Source organism: Uranotaenia lowii, chromosome 2, assembly GCF_029784155.1.
Source record: "Uranotaenia lowii strain MFRU-FL chromosome 2, ASM2978415v1, whole genome shotgun sequence".
NCBI classification, from domain to species: Eukaryota; Metazoa; Arthropoda; class Insecta; order Diptera; family Culicidae; genus Uranotaenia; species Uranotaenia lowii.
The window spans coordinates 252,409,111-252,427,179 of NC_073692.1; the positions used below are offsets into that span (position 1 = coordinate 252,409,111).

Below are 18,069 nucleotides of genomic sequence, written 5' to 3' on the forward strand. Positions count from 1 at the left end.
GGTTGAGGTCGGTAGGTTGAGTCTGATCTGGGCCAATACAATATACACCCACCCTATGTTGGGTCTCAAAAGCCGGGCAAGCTATCAAAAGGCGGCTGGTCTCCTCGGAGTGGCGCTTAAATCATCCGCTAACAACCCAGATCCCGATTCGCCCACTGCCTCCCGTTGCAAGAAGACCAAAAAACTGCTAAGGACGAGCAGCATTTCAAGGCAAACGGGCTTTCTGCGGCGAAGAAGGTGGACAAGGTGGCTGTACAAAATCTGATGGCAGGGGTTAAGTGTAAGGCCCAGCAATTCGGATTTGGAAAAGCGTAAGCCTAACTGAATATTTTTCCTGAATTTTATACTATTAAACTTGAAAAAGAAATTTAATTTGATTTTTTAAACAAACGATTGACCAAATTTTGACCGTATTACCCTTTAAGTGTAACTACTTATCCTCCTAAATGTACCTACCTACTTTCACTGTTTATGTTTTCAAATATCTCGAGCTGAAAAATGAGGAACAAGATTGTAAAAGATTATAACGCGATACGTGCTTGGTGGTGAGATATTCGTAATGGAATGTGTGATGTTTTCGCATTTCGTTAAAATTCCGTGTACTGTGTAGCAATGCAATTGACAGTAACCTCTTTTCACTTTAAAATTTTTACAAATTTAGTTCTCGTTGTTTGGAATATAAATTCTGAAATTCTGAGCTATATTACTTGCTGGAGACATTTTTTAGAACATAAAGAGTGAAAGTAGGTTGATTTTCCTTAGCCTTACATTTGGCCGAGAATTTCCATACAAATTTGAAGTCGATTGCGCCAACTCGTGCTTCAGCCGATTGAGCTGAAACTTCCAGAAAGTAATTTTTCCACCTTATGGCACGAATCTGGGGAATGTCGCGTTGAAAACAAGGAAATAGCATATTAAATGTGTTGAATGACTCAAAATATTCGTTTATACGGAAATTAGATTGTTCTGGTTTCTGGGATGCAGTTTCAAAATATCTCGATTTCTCGATTAGCTTTTGTGAAAACACTACAAGCTTCCGAATCGTAATATACCTAGTTTTAATTGTATTTCCGGACGTGATGAGGAGTGGCGATGATCCCTTTCTTTTATTTCGTCATGTGGACGCTTTACATTATACATAGCATCAATAATGCTAATGGGGTACCCCAAAAAATATTTCGTAGTTCTTCATTACTTACCGTCATAAACTCCTCCAGCCGGTGCTTCCAGTTATCTGATCGATCGATCAAGTGGTTCCACTGTTCGGATAATTTATTCACCTCACGTCGTATGCTTCTCGTTAGCTCACGGCTCTGTTCCTCAGCAGACATATAACGTGATTCACTGTCAATTGCTGAAAATTAAGAAATTAACATAACACATTAGTATTGCATTTGCAAATTTGCGACAGATAAGGTTCTACTAGTTCCAGATTGAAACTGTGATAACATACCTTCTGTGTCACTTGTATCCGATAATGGTGGTTCGTTTGCAACGTACTGCTTCCCACTCAGAAGATTGTTTTCTACAACCGGACGTTTATCCTCTAGTTGTCTGCGGAACGCACGATGATCGTCCTGGAAGGGAATAATTGATTTAGCAACAGTGATTGCCGAATCATGGAATAGAAAATTGTACCATTTGCTTCTGCAAACTAGCAGCATCCCCTTTCATAGGGCCCAAACCCAGGGAGCTCAGTTCGGTGTCCTTCCGGATAACCCATTCTGTGAGCTCTCTCAATGATAACAGCAAAGCGCCCCAGTGTTCGGAGTTCGATTCAAGCCGATTCCTGTGAGAATGACCGATGACCAAATTAATAGGCATAACATTGTATGAATAAACAATCAGTAATCCTTACCTTATGGCGATGCTCTTTGATTTGAGATGGTTCCACCTTTGGTTCATCTCATCCAAACGGCGTTGCAGCATAACAGCATCTTCCTGCGAGGTGAGCGAACCCAACAGCTTCCGACCAGTGTTATCTAGCCTATCGTACACGACACGATGGGACTCAATTTCGGACTGCAAATCCTGTACGAATTAAAACGAAAAGCGATTAGTATTGAACGACTTAAAGAATGTATGTACGTATTGGGCAGGGTGGCGACATCCATGAAAGCATTTTATGCTTGCTTATGAATGGAGGTATGCACGTAGGAGGACTTCTTTATTTATTGAAAAAATCTAATATTCGTTGGAAGACTTAAAATTTGACATCTAATTTTTTACAACCAACCTTAAAATTAAACAAAAACAAACGAGCCATTATATTTTGGAAACATTTGATTTTGAGTAATTTTTAAAAATATCTTTGTTAAATTTTTCTTTTATTTCTCTGGTTAGTAAAACTGAAAAGATAAGTAATTAGGAATGGTTATATATGTCTGAAACAAACAAAATTAGTAAAAATAAAATGTTTCACTCAATAAAAAGAAATACTGTTTGCTTTCAAAGCAGTTTTTAAATAAGCAAATTTGCGAACGAATATTCAAAGCGCATTCATACTATTATTTATGCTGCATTACAATCAAAGTATCGTTGTTTTTAGGTGTTTTCACTGAATAAGTTTGCGTTCAATAAAAAATATATAAAATTTTGTTAAAACAGCCTTTTTCGATGCTGAACATAAAATAAAATTTGCAAATGTTACCTATTAAATACTTTGTTCCCTCATAAAGATTTAAGATCACAATGTTTTAAGTAATATTTTAAATTTTAATGCAAGACAGAGTGAAAAATATACGAAACCAACTTTGGCAAAATGAATAAAACGAATATTTTAGAAATTTAATCCACACATTATGATGTTTTCCATGTTAAATTCGATAAGATCTGCTGTGATACGTCACGTGCAATCATTTGCATTTCAAATGATGGTGAGAAAATAGGTTTTTGTCAACTTACTTTATAGCAGAAGAATGTCGCACAACTTTCTTCCACTTTGAACTTTAAGTTAAACTCAAAGAATGAAAAAATCCATTGTTAAGGTTTAAAACAAACAAATGGCTATCGTTCCATAACCTTTGCTAGACTATTCACCTTTGCCTTTTCTTTTTGGGAGGCCAAGTTTGTAACACTTTCAATTTTTTCTTCTGCTTTAAAGTTCATCCTAAAAAAAACCCATTTTTTAAATACCATCAGCTGGATCAACAGGTTCGTGGAGAGGTGGTCGGAAAACACGATATCTACAAATCACTCATACCTACCACTTTAATAATTTTCATGAAAAATTTGGAGCACAATCAAGTTGACACACTCCAATTTTCTTGAAAAATCATCATAATTTGAAACCTAAGCATGAGATTTAGTTTTTAAAACAAGATGGTTTGGTATGAATAAAACACGAACAGGAAGCAATCGTTTCAGATGCTCTAACAATTGCTTTAATCTTATAAGCATTGGTAGCAGACTTTTGGAATTATAAGTTTATTTCAAATAAAATAAAAACCTCCGAACAAACCACTAAAATCTCCCATTTTTTTTTTAGTTTAAATTTTGATTTTCAAATACTCAAAAATAGGCTCAGATCATTTTTTACCATCGCTTTTCAAAATGCTGATTTAAAATTTTGAATAAACATTTTTTAATGCGAGGTACAAAAGATTGGTTTCAGAATTTGGTCTTCGAAATATGTCTACTGGTTATTTTATGTTATGTTATGTTATGTTATGTTTATTTAATTATTCGAAAAACCTTCCTGTTCGAATTCAAACTCAGACTATTCAAAATTTCAGAAACGTGACTTGAAAAAGTATTTATTATTATTCATTGAACCACCAATGCTAAAGGTTGGAGACGCTACAAATTTGCAACGAGGATAAACTCAACTGAATTTCAAAGCAGTTTTGAAAGTTTATTTCGATCCGTGGACAATTTGAAGTTGAAAGAGATATCCAGAACTTGGAGATTTACCAGGAATTAATCAGGTAGCAACTGAAGATTGAGATTTTGGAAAATGGCTTGGCTAATTGTGAGTTTGTTTTTTTTTATCTTTCTCTAAAAAAATTTCATAAACTTAGAATTTTTTGTGCCAACTTGTGGTGCCGGAATACCTCAGACACAGCGCAAGGTTCTAGAATTGTGGGGACTGTTGCCGAAACCCGAAAAAACGGGGAATTCTTCGGAACAGTTGCCCAAAGTGTGGAAATATATGATGTTTCCATGCAGTCGAGAATAAATCCTTGGCTGGACGTGCCTCAGACACAGTGTAGGGTACTCGAATTGTGGGAACGGTTGCCGAGACCCGATAGAACGGGAATTCGTGGAACAGTTGCCCAAAGTGTGGAAACGTTCGATGTTTCCATGCAGTCGAGAATAAATCCTTGGCTGGAGGCAACTCAGTACATGGTTCTCGAATTTTAAGGCTAAACTTAAAAATTAATTTTTTAATTATAACTGCAGTTTTGAAATTTCATTAGAATCAGGAATAACAGTTAGGAATATCATCTTTTTTATTAGAATATTAATTTAATGTTCTATTGCTTTAAAAAGATTGTAATATTTAATATGGAACTATTTATAATATCACAGGATTTGACGCTTTGTTACTAATTGCTATTTGAAGCCTTTCTTACAGTATTTAGTTTTAGTAGTAAACTTTAGGAGCATAAAAAATAGCGCCGATGTGGTCTAGTGGATAGGCTGGCGCGAGTCTGGTATTGGTACGCCAGGCGTACCGGGTTCGATTCCCGGTATCGGCAAGAAAAACTTTTGGGTTCGAATCCCATAAGTGGGCCGACAGGTAAGATGTGTTTCATTATATAACTGACTATATAATTGGAATGTTCAATCAGTTGCCAGCTGGCCAGGTATATACACGGATGCCGGAATACCTGTAAGTAAACTAGCCCACCTGATTGATTCGTTCTTCCAAAATATACCTACATCAACACACGCAATACATTCAACACATAACAGTTCATACGAAGCCATGGGGTCCGGGTATGGGCGCGCTGCATTGGAGATTTGTCGAACCTAATAATCTAAGGAATGCATGTGAACCCATACTTTGGCAGAAACTGCGGTGAATCCGTGCACCCATGGTGGATTACCAACATACATACATATAAACTTTAGGAGCATAAAATGTGTAGGACAATTTGGATACCCGTAATGCTGGCCTAGAACCTCCCAGGGTTGACCTTCCGCAAATCCATTCTCTAAAACCTTCCGACGTTAATACAGTGGTGTTCGAAATAATAGCAGCGGCTCGGAAATTGTTTAAATAATTTAGGCATTTTTCTGTATTGTCATTTTTATTTCAATTCTCTCTTGGTTTAGTAAGCATATTAGTGGTACATTAGAAATACAAAAGATTTAGGATTAGAATATCAATTTCAGGCTGAGAATAATAAAAAAATGATTTTTGCCCTGTTCGAAATAATAGCAGCAAGTAATCAAATATTTTTTAAAAACAAATAATGAATTCATACCAAGTCTTTCTCCATGTGAAAGTCATTTATGACATCAATACTTCGTTGTGTACCCGTTATTTCTGATCACTGCAGCGCAACGGCGTGACATAGAGTCCACAAGCTTTTGGCACCGTATGACAGGTATTTCTGACCATGCACGGCGAACTACAACCCATAGTTGCTCTGCATTTGTCGGCTTTGCCTCGAAACTGCCTTTTTGATGTCTCCCCACAAATTTTCGATAGGATTGAGGTCCGGCGATTAAGCAGGCCAATCCATCACATCAACGTTATTGTCCCGGAACCACGCTTTTGCTCGTCTGCTGGTATGTTTCGGGTCATTGTCCTGTTGGAAGATCCATTTCAAGGGCATTTCCTCTTCTGCGTATGGTAGCATGATATTCTGCAGAATTTCTACGTAACCAACTGCGTCCATGATACCGTCTATACGATGGATGGGCCCAACACCGTGGTACGAAAAACATCCCCACACCATGATTTTGGCACCACCATGTTTAACCGTTTTCACGGTGTACTGGGGTTGGAATTCTGCACCTGGAGGACGTCTGACGAACATCTGCCTACCGCTGGAACCAAACAACTCTACTTTGCTTTCATCAGTCCACAAAATGTTACGCCATTTTTGGATGGGCCAATTGACGTGAGAGTTGGCGAAGTTCAAGCGGTTATGAATATGACGTGAAGTTAGTAGGGGCACTTTCCTCGGGCTTCTAGCTTGCAATTCAGCTTCAATCAGACGTTTTCTTACTGTTGAGGTGCTGATGGGAAGATCCAACTCTTGTTTCAGCGCTCTTGATGAGATGTGTGGTTGCATTTTCACCAACCGAATCATCTTCCGGTCAGTTCGTGAAGCTGTTGCTCGCTTTCTGCCACGAGTCAGACGTTTTACTTCCATTGCAATGCATTGTATACCTTTTTCGCAGAACACTTAAGCAGTTCCTAAACTTCACGATATGTTTTTCCGCTTGCAATCAGTCGTTTGATGTGATTTCGTTCTTCGAACGTACAATGCTTCGAGCGACCCATTTTGCTGAAATATTGCAGATTTTCGGTAATGTCTTATCAACCAAAACTCATCATGGAACCTTCATGTCTCTTACCACAACAAATTCACATCGAAAACTATGAATTTCTTCAAAACTTCAGCGATTTAGTGCACTTTGTAACCTGTGCTGCTATTTTTTCGAACAGCCCAAGAACGATATGTTTTCAAAATGGCAACCGAATAAAGTAAACAAGTGCGTAGTGCATCGAAATAGTCGAGCGTTGCACTCATCACTCATCAATACACTAACGTGCGTAACATTTGTTAGCAGAGGACAACACTCATACAAGTACGCAGTATAATTCGATGCGCTTCACTTGCGCTGCTATTATTTCGAACACCACTGTAGGTGATCGTAGAGATCTCTGCATCTACCTGTTACGTAAACGTGAGTCATTTTATGCGAATAGCGTTCCCTTCCCTTCTCCCCACACAGTCCGTAGGGTTCGGCCTAGGGTGGTCTAACCGGTTTTACCGAAACCGCTAAAACCGGTAAAACCGTCCATTTTCTCAATACCGAAATACCGGATTTAGGGACGGTAAAAAACCGGTATTTCCGGTAAATTTTTCATCATTTTTTGGCATTGTAAAAAAATTGACACAGCTAAATGTTTATTATATTTATCAAATATGTATGAGTACAAATTAGAGATGTACCGAATATTCGGTCGGCCGAATATTCGGCGCCGAATACCGCCAAAAAACCGTTAAGCCGAATATTCGGCTCACCGAATAGTTGAGCCAAGTATTCGGCCGAATAGGCCGAATAGGCCGAATACTTATTTTTCAAATTTTATACCCTTAAAGACTTGTTAAATTTTTCAACTGATGTTAGATAAATTACTAAATATCCAAAAGTAATGTTGAAAAAGCTACAAAATCATCAGAAACTTATGGTTTCAGTCAAATATCTTAGGTGTATTCGTGTATGTTTAACTGTAGATAGCTTTTTTCTTTGATTATCGTTGATTCCAGGTTCTTTCATATATCCAGGCTTGTCAATTAATCCAATAAAAAATCGAGAAAAGCCATATTCAAGTATATTCAGATTATTTGCAAAATCAAATAAATATTCAAATTTTTCTTTGAAAATTTCTAGATTTTGTGTTCAAAAAAGATTTGCTAGAGTAAATTTGAACATAAACATCATTATTTCTTCAACCCTTAGATACGATTTTAAAACTGCTGCGGTGATTCGATGAACACATTAAATTTTTCGTAATTCACTTTCTTTTTCCTCTTGTATGTTTTAGAATAATACCTAGATTCTGTTGATATATGCTCTTTTTTTACAATTTTTTTCTAAAAATAGTCCAGACCTGGCCGTGTGGATTCGTTTGGTAGAAAATATGGTATTCTTAAAGTTAAATATCATTGTTTTTAAGTAACTATTTTGAAGACATCAAGCTAGAATGCGATTTGATTAAATTTCAAATTGTTTGGCACCTGTTTTGACATGTTTTGTCCCAGATTTCACAAAAACCCAATCTCTTTGGTGATAAACGTCCTAGAAGCTACAAGTCATCTGAGGTCCTTTCAGCTGATGCGGACATTTTTGAAATCAAAGCGACCTCTACTTAAAGAAGATCTGATAGGAAATTTATACATCTGATAGGAAATAATCGACTTTAAAACATAAGAACATTAAGATGGAAGATATAGAAGAAAAATGAAATCATCGCTATCGTATTTCAATGGAAATTTAATGAGAATATTTGACCGAATAGTTGAAAAGGTCATTATTCGGTATTCGGCCGTTCGCCGAATACCACTATTCGGTACATCTCTAGTACAAATACTCAAATTTTGTTCAGTCAGCTTCAAAATTTAAGCTCAATAAACTGCAAGGTTTATGAGATTTTATTATTGCTAAAAGTTGTCGATGTAACTTTTTGAATTGAAACTATAGTGGCGTTCAAAAGACCATTCAAAAGCTGCCATCTCTCTCTCTCTCTTATATGATATTTTTTCATGAAACTTTACTCATTTCAGTTCAGCTATCGAACTAACGCTCCACAACATTCAAAGACTGTACTAATGTACAATGACTGCAAAAAAAGATTCAGCTGCAAGAAATTTAAGATTGCTTCACAATAATCACTGTATTTTTCATTTAAAAACAGGCCAAGTTTATCAAAATCGTTCTAAGCGGTGCCGGGCTTCACAAATTTAAAACCATAAATGTTGGAAACTGATTAGAAGCTTCCTAAAAACTTAAAATTTTTAAACATAGTCAGTATTTGATCACATGTTAGAATGTTTGTATAAAAATTGTCAAGAACTCTGTTGTTTTTATTTTTAACGCTGTTGAAGCATTTTCTTTTTCCAGACAAAGCAGTAACAAAGTTTTTATTAATTAGCAACAGTGTTTTAGCAACAAAGAGCGTATGGATCAGATCCAAACAACTATAATGATTGCTGAATTTGTACTAAATAGATTTTGATCTCTATTTGTTCGTTTTGATTTTGGAAAGCCAAACTTAATGCGATAACGAACTAGGTTGCGGGGAAAACATCCGTATTTTAGATAATAATAATCTGTAATTGTAGAAGTGTTGTGAGTTTTGTTTATTAATTAATTAGGACATTTTTTAACGAATAAATTTTTTTGTATATCAGATTTCATATCATTTTCATGAAAGACTATAAAAACTTTTACTAAATCTGTAAAATCAGTTCTTAAACCTGAATACTGCATTACAGAGTATACGACAAAAATTCGTTGAAAATTACATGAAACTTCTATAATTTCTGCAACCTCACAGCAAAATTATAATTATAAAATGACGATGATAAATACTATGATTATCATGAGGATGATGATAGATTTATGACAAAAGGTAAATTTAAAGGCACAATACTATTTTTTTCAATTGAAAATGATGATTAATCTATTGCGTTATGAATTCTGAGCATTCTATGGCATTACTACTGCAATTAGACGAAACCTTTTCATGAATTTGATATTCTTTGAAAAATACCGGTTTTACCGGTTTTATCGGTTTCATAAATTCCAAATACCGAAATACCGGATTTGTAAAAAACTGGTAAATCCGACCACCCTAGTTCGGCCCGGGCACCTCCAACATTCTGTGGAGGCTGGTTTTTCAATTTAAGCGATTTCATAATCTAACGAATTGGAAAACCTGGCTTATTTCTAACCTACGAATCAGGAAGTGTGACGGTTGTCGGTTGTCCTTTCATCTCAATCATCCTTTTACTTGCCATTTTCCTGATTGTCTCCTTGCTTTTTTTTTTAAACCAAATCAAGCAATTGTTTTTCATTTTTGTTTCCTCAAATTCTAGCTATGTAGGCAACAGCTTTCAACAGCTTTTTTTAGTACAGGCTAGTTCTTTTTCATATCACATTATGAGTATTTTCTAATGCAGTTGAGGGATGAATGACATCCAGGTGTTAAAATCCTAAGGACCAAATAAATTTTTAAAAAAATCTAATGCAGTTTAAAGATCTGAAAAATCTGGAAAATTTTAACGATTTCGATTCATCGTTCATCTTTAACATGCAAAACCAGGGTGATGAGATTTTTTTTTGTTTCGCTCAGTGTAGAAAAGTTTAACGAAAATCTCATAATGTTTTAAAAATACCTTCAGTTTTTTTAAAATCAAAATACTCTAAGGAAAATACAAATGCTTTTGAAGCATTTTGAATAAAAGGTTTACGAGAAAAAGGAAACACCTTTTCAATTACCTGACTAAATCGTTCTTGGGTGTTTAGTATCTCGATGAAAATCGCCATCCGGTCGTCCATAATTTGAAACCCATTCCGCGGTTGAGCCAGCAGGCTCTGGACGGCTTCCCGGATCGATCCGGGCGTCGTACTACACGAGCTGTCATCCGATGAACTGTTGTTGGCTCCACCGTTGCTGCCCCCAAAACCATGGCCTCCCCCGTATGCCATGTTGAAGAGCCGTATCTGTTCGGAAGTCTGCTTCAGCGCATCGGAACATTTTTTCAGATATTCCACCGAATCTGCACTTTTGGCATTCATGGCAAGCAGATGAAATTTGTCCAATATTTGATCTACAGTTTTCGAGGTTTTCGCTATATTGATGGCAAGTTTTTCCTGATCATTCATTGGCGGTTGCTGTTGAATGGGGGTGGCGTCTGGTAAGCCGTTTGACTTAACGTCATTTAGTGAGTGTAAAGATGATTTATAATCCTCTTGAGAGACAGAAGATGGTTTAGCGCCACAATTTTTATCCGGCGTTTCTTTGATGTTTGGTTTAAAATCAACACCGTCCGATGGTTTCTGATGGTTTGTTCTAATGGAATCTAAGAAATGACGCAACTGATCGGTGTGGGCGTTTTCTTCGTCGATCGACACGTTTTGTTTGGCCATTCTAACCGGTGTCTGTTCGGGGTCTATATTTTCCATGATGGTTTTGTCTTCGTCATCATCATCGTCATCGGTATCATTCCCGTTGGACTCACTGTGGACGTCTCCGGGCTCCCTCATGGAACTACGGATGCTTTCCAGGAAGAGCTTGAGTTGATGTGATGGCGTTTGAATTTCTTCGCTTTCAACTTCTCCAGGTGGTTGCAAGGGCTCTAACGGTTTAAGTACTGGCGTTTTTGGCTTTACACTCGGGAAACTATTAGTGGGAGTCGAGCTCTTTTGAATTTGTTGCTCGTGCTTTTGTTTCTTCAATTCCTGTAGTAACTTGGTTTGTTCAGAGTATCGTCTGACACTTTCTGTTATTGTACGTAACTGTTCCGAATAAATGCGAAGCTGATTCTCTAAAAACACTTGATCCGGGACGGTTCCATAAGCGTAGGAAACGGGTCTGGCGTTTTGTTTCCTATCGATTGAGCCCATTTCTTTCCCGCCCGTCAATTCACTCATATTGCTATATACAGCACCTTGTTCAAAGGGTTGACCGTGGAATGTCATTGATTGACGCATTCCGATGCCACCCGAGGTAGTCCGTGTTGAGCCGGATAATCCAGGTTGCGAAAGCCGCTTGAATGGAACAGTTGGTTGATGTGATAACGGAGAACTACGATCTAAGCTTCTCGGACGCAATACTGGAGGGCCGTTACTGGTTCCGTTTGGCAATGTTTGGTTTGACTGCTGCCTGGGGATGCTCTGAGAACGTCTCTGCGGCACGACTGGAGGGACAATCACGTTAGAATTTACACTGGTAACTGGTAATGGTGGATTGTAAGCGTTGACAGCGGCACCTGTTACAGGTGATGAAATGGATCGGACGTGTTCTACCGATTTGGGACCACCAGAGTACATGGGACTACTGTACAGCTGATCTCGATGTTTGCTATCACCGTGTATTGCATATGGCATTGGTTTTTCTTCGTTGCTTTTCATTCGTTGTAACTGTGGCTCCACGGCCATGCTGTGAGGCCTATCAGGGCGCGGCAAGGAGTGGCCATTACTGTAAGCCTGTCTCGGCTGTTGCCCGGAAAAATTGGTCACAAAAGGATTATTCAAATGGAGAGATATATTTTTATCGTCAATCCTCAACTCGTTGCCACCATTTAGAGCTATTTTACGATTCATGATAAAATTTTCCAAGTGATACTCTATGCTAGCCTTATCGATTACTGCCGTTTTAGGAGCTGGAGACATTTTTGGCGACACTTTGTAGCCGTTCGGCATGCCGTAGTTTTTCTCCAGGATAGATATTTGCTTATTCTTAGGAATTGCCATGGGTCCGGTTTTATCAAAATCCTTTTTATTGTTGCTGTTTTGTACTGGTGCCGTAGACATTTTTGATGAATTCATTTTGTTCACTAACATTCAATTCCTACTCAATTCACACTTTGAAACGTTTTTGTTTACAATATTACTATAACGAAATTTTATATTTAATAAATACATTTGTCGAGGTCACATGGCTGTTGTGAAACCGAAACTTTGTCCCTCTTTTGAACATAGTTAACAAATCACAGATTTTCTTTGTGAAAAGGAAAGGTACAGACAGATTATGAAACTAATGATGCAACTCAATATATATTTCAACTATGTATAGAATTAACAACATAATAAAGAAGATTGTTGTAATCTGATGATTGCAAATTATTAAAGGCACTGAATGATCCTAAGAAAATAATGAAAAAGACAGATGGAAACCACAGTTTTAAAATACAGTTTCAATACTGTGGACTATATATGATGGGCTAAATCTTTCATTTGGCATCTTAAGAAAGGAAAATTCATTTTATTTTATTCTTATAATACTTGAAAACATAGCTAAAGTTTACATACTCCGAACATAAACCATAAATTAAATTAATTAAATTATTTTTTTGTATAAAAAATATCGATAGCAATGAACAACAATATTTCGAATAACATAAAGAAATCCGAAATTCGTTAACGAAACTAGCAATAAAAAGTGTTTTGAAATGAGTTGAATTGCTATCTAATGAAATTAAAAGATTCTCATCGAAACCCGTCATTCAACAACATGAAGTGGAGCATCACTCTTCTCATCAAGCATGGAAGAGATATGTAGGAGCATAACAACAGATAAAAAATCTGGCCGTCCGTAGCTGCACTTATATTTCGATTAAGATAAGCATTCAAGTACCAACCCACTACGCACAACAAACGGAGAACAGAACAGAATCAAAGCGCATTCATCGGCAGGGCGTGTGGGTTTATGTTATGAGTCGATTTGTGTTGTGTTTTGATGATGCTCACAAAACGGAAGTTGGATTGGGTTGGATTCCATGTAGCGCGGGCTGGAATTCCGCTTGAAAACGCCTTGGCGGACGAACATGGATGATGTTTGTGTCTTCAAATAGAAGACACCTGTACCTTTTCACGTACATACATACATACCTACGCTTCCGAAATGTTCATCTCAAGTGCTCAACATAACAAAATAACTCAAATGGAAATCACGAAAGAGTAATACAATCAGAGTGTCTGTTTTCTTATAAATTGAATAGGACTAAAGTCCAACTGATCTTGTGTTTTGGTATAAAAAAAACAAGTAAGTCATTCTGAAAGTTTAAAGTGAAATTGTTGACCAGTGTATGAATAGGTAGTAAAAATTAATTCAGTACCTACATACAAATTATGTATAACGAACTTGGAACAATTGATTAAATTGATTTCGACTAAGCAACTCCTACTTGTCCTTTAATTATTTCTTTTTTGAATTTTGGAAAAAAAAAATGATTTTGGAATGAGCACAAGAACAATTCTTACTTAACAACGCACACAAACACAAACAGGATCTTACAAATGCCGAAATCACCAACCCACAGAAAGTGTAATATGTATGCCGTGACTGGAATTCGATCTCATGCCCGCTGACTTAGAAGACTTGAAGGCTATCCTCTACGCCACAGGCTGCACTTATATCACCAATTTAAGAAATTTAGAAATGAAGATCAATTTTTTATTTCTCTCGGTTGAGTTTTCGTCACCCACAGAGAGAAACCTATCTTAACTTTCAACGAAGCTGGATAAAGTTGTTTATTAGGGTATGTAGAATTGCAACTTTTCTCAAATTTCAAAAACCCTGTAAACAGTTTGTTTGGAGAATGTCACTTTTTACAAGAGTAAACCTTGTCTGAAGCCTCCGACACCATCTCGATCACGCGCTGGATTCCTTTCATGATCATTTGAAAAGGAGCTTTCAAATAAGCCAATCCGATCTGCAATAACTTGTAACACAACTAAGTTATGGTCAAAAAAAAAATTTGCATGTTTTATGTATAATCGGACTATTTTCTGAAAATTATCAGAAAATGATCAAACTTTAGCTAAAGGTTTAATGAAGTTAGTCTTGATATAGAATTCAACTAATTATCCATGAAGCAAGTTAAACTCATTAGCTTCCAAATCAGCTTACCAGAGAGACTATACGTTATTTGATAACAGCGATACGCGGGAAATAAAAACTCATGAGAAGACTGATCTCAAAATTTTGGTCGTTACACCATACTGCGGGGTGATCCCAAACTTTTGGACGATAACTTAAGTAGCTATTTTATTTATTTTAAGTACATTGCAAATTTTTTGCAAAAAATCAAACAAATGTGTTTTGATAAGTATGGAAAAAAAGGATTGGAATGCAACTAGAATTTTGAAATTTGGTCCACCGCACCCTAAGATGATCGGGATTGAATTTAAAGTGCAGATTTGGAAAATGTCCCAACTTTAAGCTAAGTGTCAGTCATATAAACTCAACATAAACATTTTTTCAAAAACATACAAAGAAGGTTTTGCTCACGATTTTTTAAATGAGATCAAATTAATTGCAATATGTCATAAGAAGGCTGAGATATGATCGATCAAAATTTACATGTTTTTGAGGGGGTGAACCTAAACCTAAACTTGTTGCTGGCAGTGTAATTTTTAACGTCAAGTCTTTGGGAAAAAGGTTGATTGCAGCCAATTGAATCGAAATTATTTTATCGACTATATTGGTGAAATTTTATATTATCTGAGAAAGAATATTTAAGAGTTGAAAGATTATAGACGGATAGAAGATTAGAATAAGACGAAAAATGTTGAAAATGAGCGGCAGAGTAATTTTAACTTCTATCCGTCTATAATCTTTCAATTCTTATATATTATTTCTCAAACATTATAAAATTTCACCTAGATAACCGATAAAATAATTTCATAAAATAAATTTACGGTGATAAACTATTCATTAAAAAAATCAATTTTAAGGTGATAAGAAAATAATCTGAAAATAAAACGATTTCAAATATGGGATTTTTTTTACTGTTTGACATGCTTGTGGATGGTTCGTGCATACAACGATTGGAAAACTGATATACAATGGATTGTGGGTTCAAGACAGCTGGAAAATCTCGCCATCCCGCTTTTATCTCAAAATGTCCCGCTTTTTTTCTTGGAAAACTTTTCAAAGTTCACTGGCTTATGGTGGAAAAATCAAACTTTAGTCTCAATTCGAATTCATTGGTTCAACACGTTTTTTCACGGTTTTTTTTCTAAAAGTTAGCAGCATTTTTCATAGTTTATATGAGACAATACTAAATAACTCAAAGTTTTTAGCATTACAGTAAGATACTGATTCCGTTCTTGCTCAATGGGAAAATTTTACCTAAAAATTCCAAAAAAAATCGAAGCCGCAGGTTTAAGGACCTGAAGTTAAGCTTATTTTACATGAAATTTTCTCTCAAATTCAAATCTGCCATCGGATTGGACTGTAGACATCTCAGTGAGATATCATTTGTCCTTTATTATCCAGAAATAAGCTATTGTATGTTAACAGCATGAGATTTTCAGTCCTTTGCAATTTCATAAAACAAGCTGAAAGGTTTTTAAATACTTAAAATCATTTGAAATGGACTATTTACAAATAAGAAGAACCTAAAAGCGATATTTTTGCCCCCTTCTACCCCTGTGGAAATTTTAGTCATCTTATAAAATAATTGCATACTCATACTCATTTGAATGTTGATCGATTTTAACAGAATTCACAACAAATTGAAACTTAGGAATGCATACAACAACTCTCAAAATTTTATATCGATCGCCTATAAGAATTTATCTTTTCAAAAAATTAATTGATCAAAATAGCAATTTTTTATGGAAGAGGGCTCTTTAAAAAGGCTTGTAACTTATGTAACCCTTCAAAATATTCGTGAAATTTTCACATATCATTAGAAAGTTTCCCAAAAATAGTTTTAATTTCTAATTTAATGATTAATGGCATTTCGGTGAAGTATACATTCTAACAGGAAGAATTTCAAATGAAAGTAATGAAAATTATAGACGGATAGATTAGATTAGGAAGCATGAAAGGTGTTGAAAATGAGCCAAGAGCGTGATTTGAGAAAACTTCTTGCCGCACAAGACCATTTGTCCCACATCGTATTATTGTCTAGAAGAAGCAAAGTCGATAGGCTGACTTTGCATTGATCTATACAATGATACATGGATGGATCGAAGCATGTGTTTTTCGTACCCCGATCGGATGATAATCTGTTAACACAAAAATAGTTTTACTAAAAATAGGTTTGCTCAACTTCATTTACAAGAAGTTATCGTTGTTTTATGCTGTGTAAAAGTAACATATCACTCTGATATCTCCGTTCAAATCTGATGGCAGATTTCAATTTCTGAGAAAATTTCACGTAAGATAAGTATTATTTCAGCCCATAAAATCTGCGGCTTCTATTTTTTTGTAATTTTAGGTCCAAATTTCCTCACTGTACAATGTTATGTAAATAACTTTTGCATGAAAAAAATATTGTTTAAGTTACTTCCAAATAGTTACCTAGATATTATGTTTTTCGCCGGAATCTTTATTAAATTGTCTTATATTATACACCTTCTTTTTAGACTCAATTATCCAAAGTATATAAATAGGGAAGTTTTTTTTGAGTTCTCATATGTTCATACAAATTACCAAATAAACAAAGATCAAAATTCAAATTCCAGAAAGATTTTTTTTTTTGCTGTATCAAGTCTACCGTTTACATGTAGGACATGGAATGTTTTCTCTTAAATATTGTATAATTTCGCGAGCACGGTTGAAAGTATCCATGCTTATGGCAAAAATAGGGCATAAATGTGCCATGTATGAAAAACTGTGCAAGATCAATTCGCGCTGAAAAACCCTTAGTGTACTTCCTTTGAAGAACTTTGGCTAATAGAATACTCATAGGTTTGGCTATACAATTAAGCTTTTTCGACGGGTTTCTTAAATATCCCGCTTTTTTCAGCTGTGTCCCGCTTTTTTCCAAAATTATCTGGCAAGCCTACGTTATGAGGGCCAGTCTAACTAGCAAATGTTTTGAAGAAAAAAAAGATTTAAATATTGATTGATCAAATTGATAAAAACGAATTCAGCTCCTTAGGATATTTTGTATTCCTTAAAATGATACCTATTAATGTCATAGAAATTTTTTATTCGGGATAAAGTACTAGTAAAGTGTTAAGCCAAACGAAAGCAATTAAAGGATTAGTTTTCAAGCCTGTGAACATTATTTTCATAGTTATAGCGCTCCAAAGCAAACGGTTCAGCAAATTAAACGCAAATACAATCAAAATAAGCAATGGAAGAAGAGGTCAACAATTCGTAGCGGAAAACACAACAGCCATGGCATTTGCTTGCATATTTGAGTAATTTTTCCTTATTCAACCGGGTTATCAAAAAAGCGATTTCGGACACGCACGCACACACGTTAACTGGGGGCTATTTTTTTTTTGGAGTAACTGCGATTCGGTGTCCATTACCTCGATCAATTTTCACTCATCTAAGAACTTATATATATTTGCTAATTTTCACATTGCATTTCACGATTCTGCTGTGCCCACGATATTCGCATATTTTATCCAATTTTCTGTCGTTGATTTTGGTGGCAAATTTTCTTCCTAATGAAATCAAAACCAATTAACATTCACCGCCTAAATCCAAAGAATTCACACACGATTCACTGTGATTGGCATTATGGAGAAATTTCCGTCCACCATGAAGAAAACTCCCTTCGGCTGTTGCGATATTTGAAGATTTATTGCGAAAACTGGTTTGATTTATTACTTTTTCCACAGTATGAGGTTTGAGAACTATTCATTAGAAGGTAATTTCTATATTTTGAACGATAATTGTCGAAAAAC

The 18,069-nt window shown here is 35.8% G+C and overlaps 1 protein-coding gene across 6 annotated transcripts in view; it reads right to left on the reverse strand.

Annotated features, from left to right (window-relative positions):
• Positions 1–18,069, reverse strand: part of LOC129746498 (dystrophin, isoforms A/C/F/G/H) — a 170,860-nt gene that overhangs the window by 75,972 nt on the left and 76,819 nt on the right. For all 6 annotated transcript variants that reach the window (XR_008737308.1, XM_055740170.1, XM_055740172.1 and 3 more), the window contains 4 exons: positions 1,859–2,031; positions 1,639–1,789; positions 1,454–1,577; positions 1,200–1,354 (listed from right to left, as the gene is read on the reverse strand). Coding sequence is in view for 5 of the 6 variants with exons in the window: in XM_055740170.1 (XP_055596145.1) it covers positions 1,200–1,354; positions 1,454–1,577; positions 1,639–1,789; positions 1,859–2,031 (603 nt within the window). In the remaining variant the exon portion in view is untranslated. The remainder of the gene's footprint in view (positions 1–1,199; positions 1,355–1,453; positions 1,578–1,638; positions 1,790–1,858; positions 2,032–18,069) is intronic.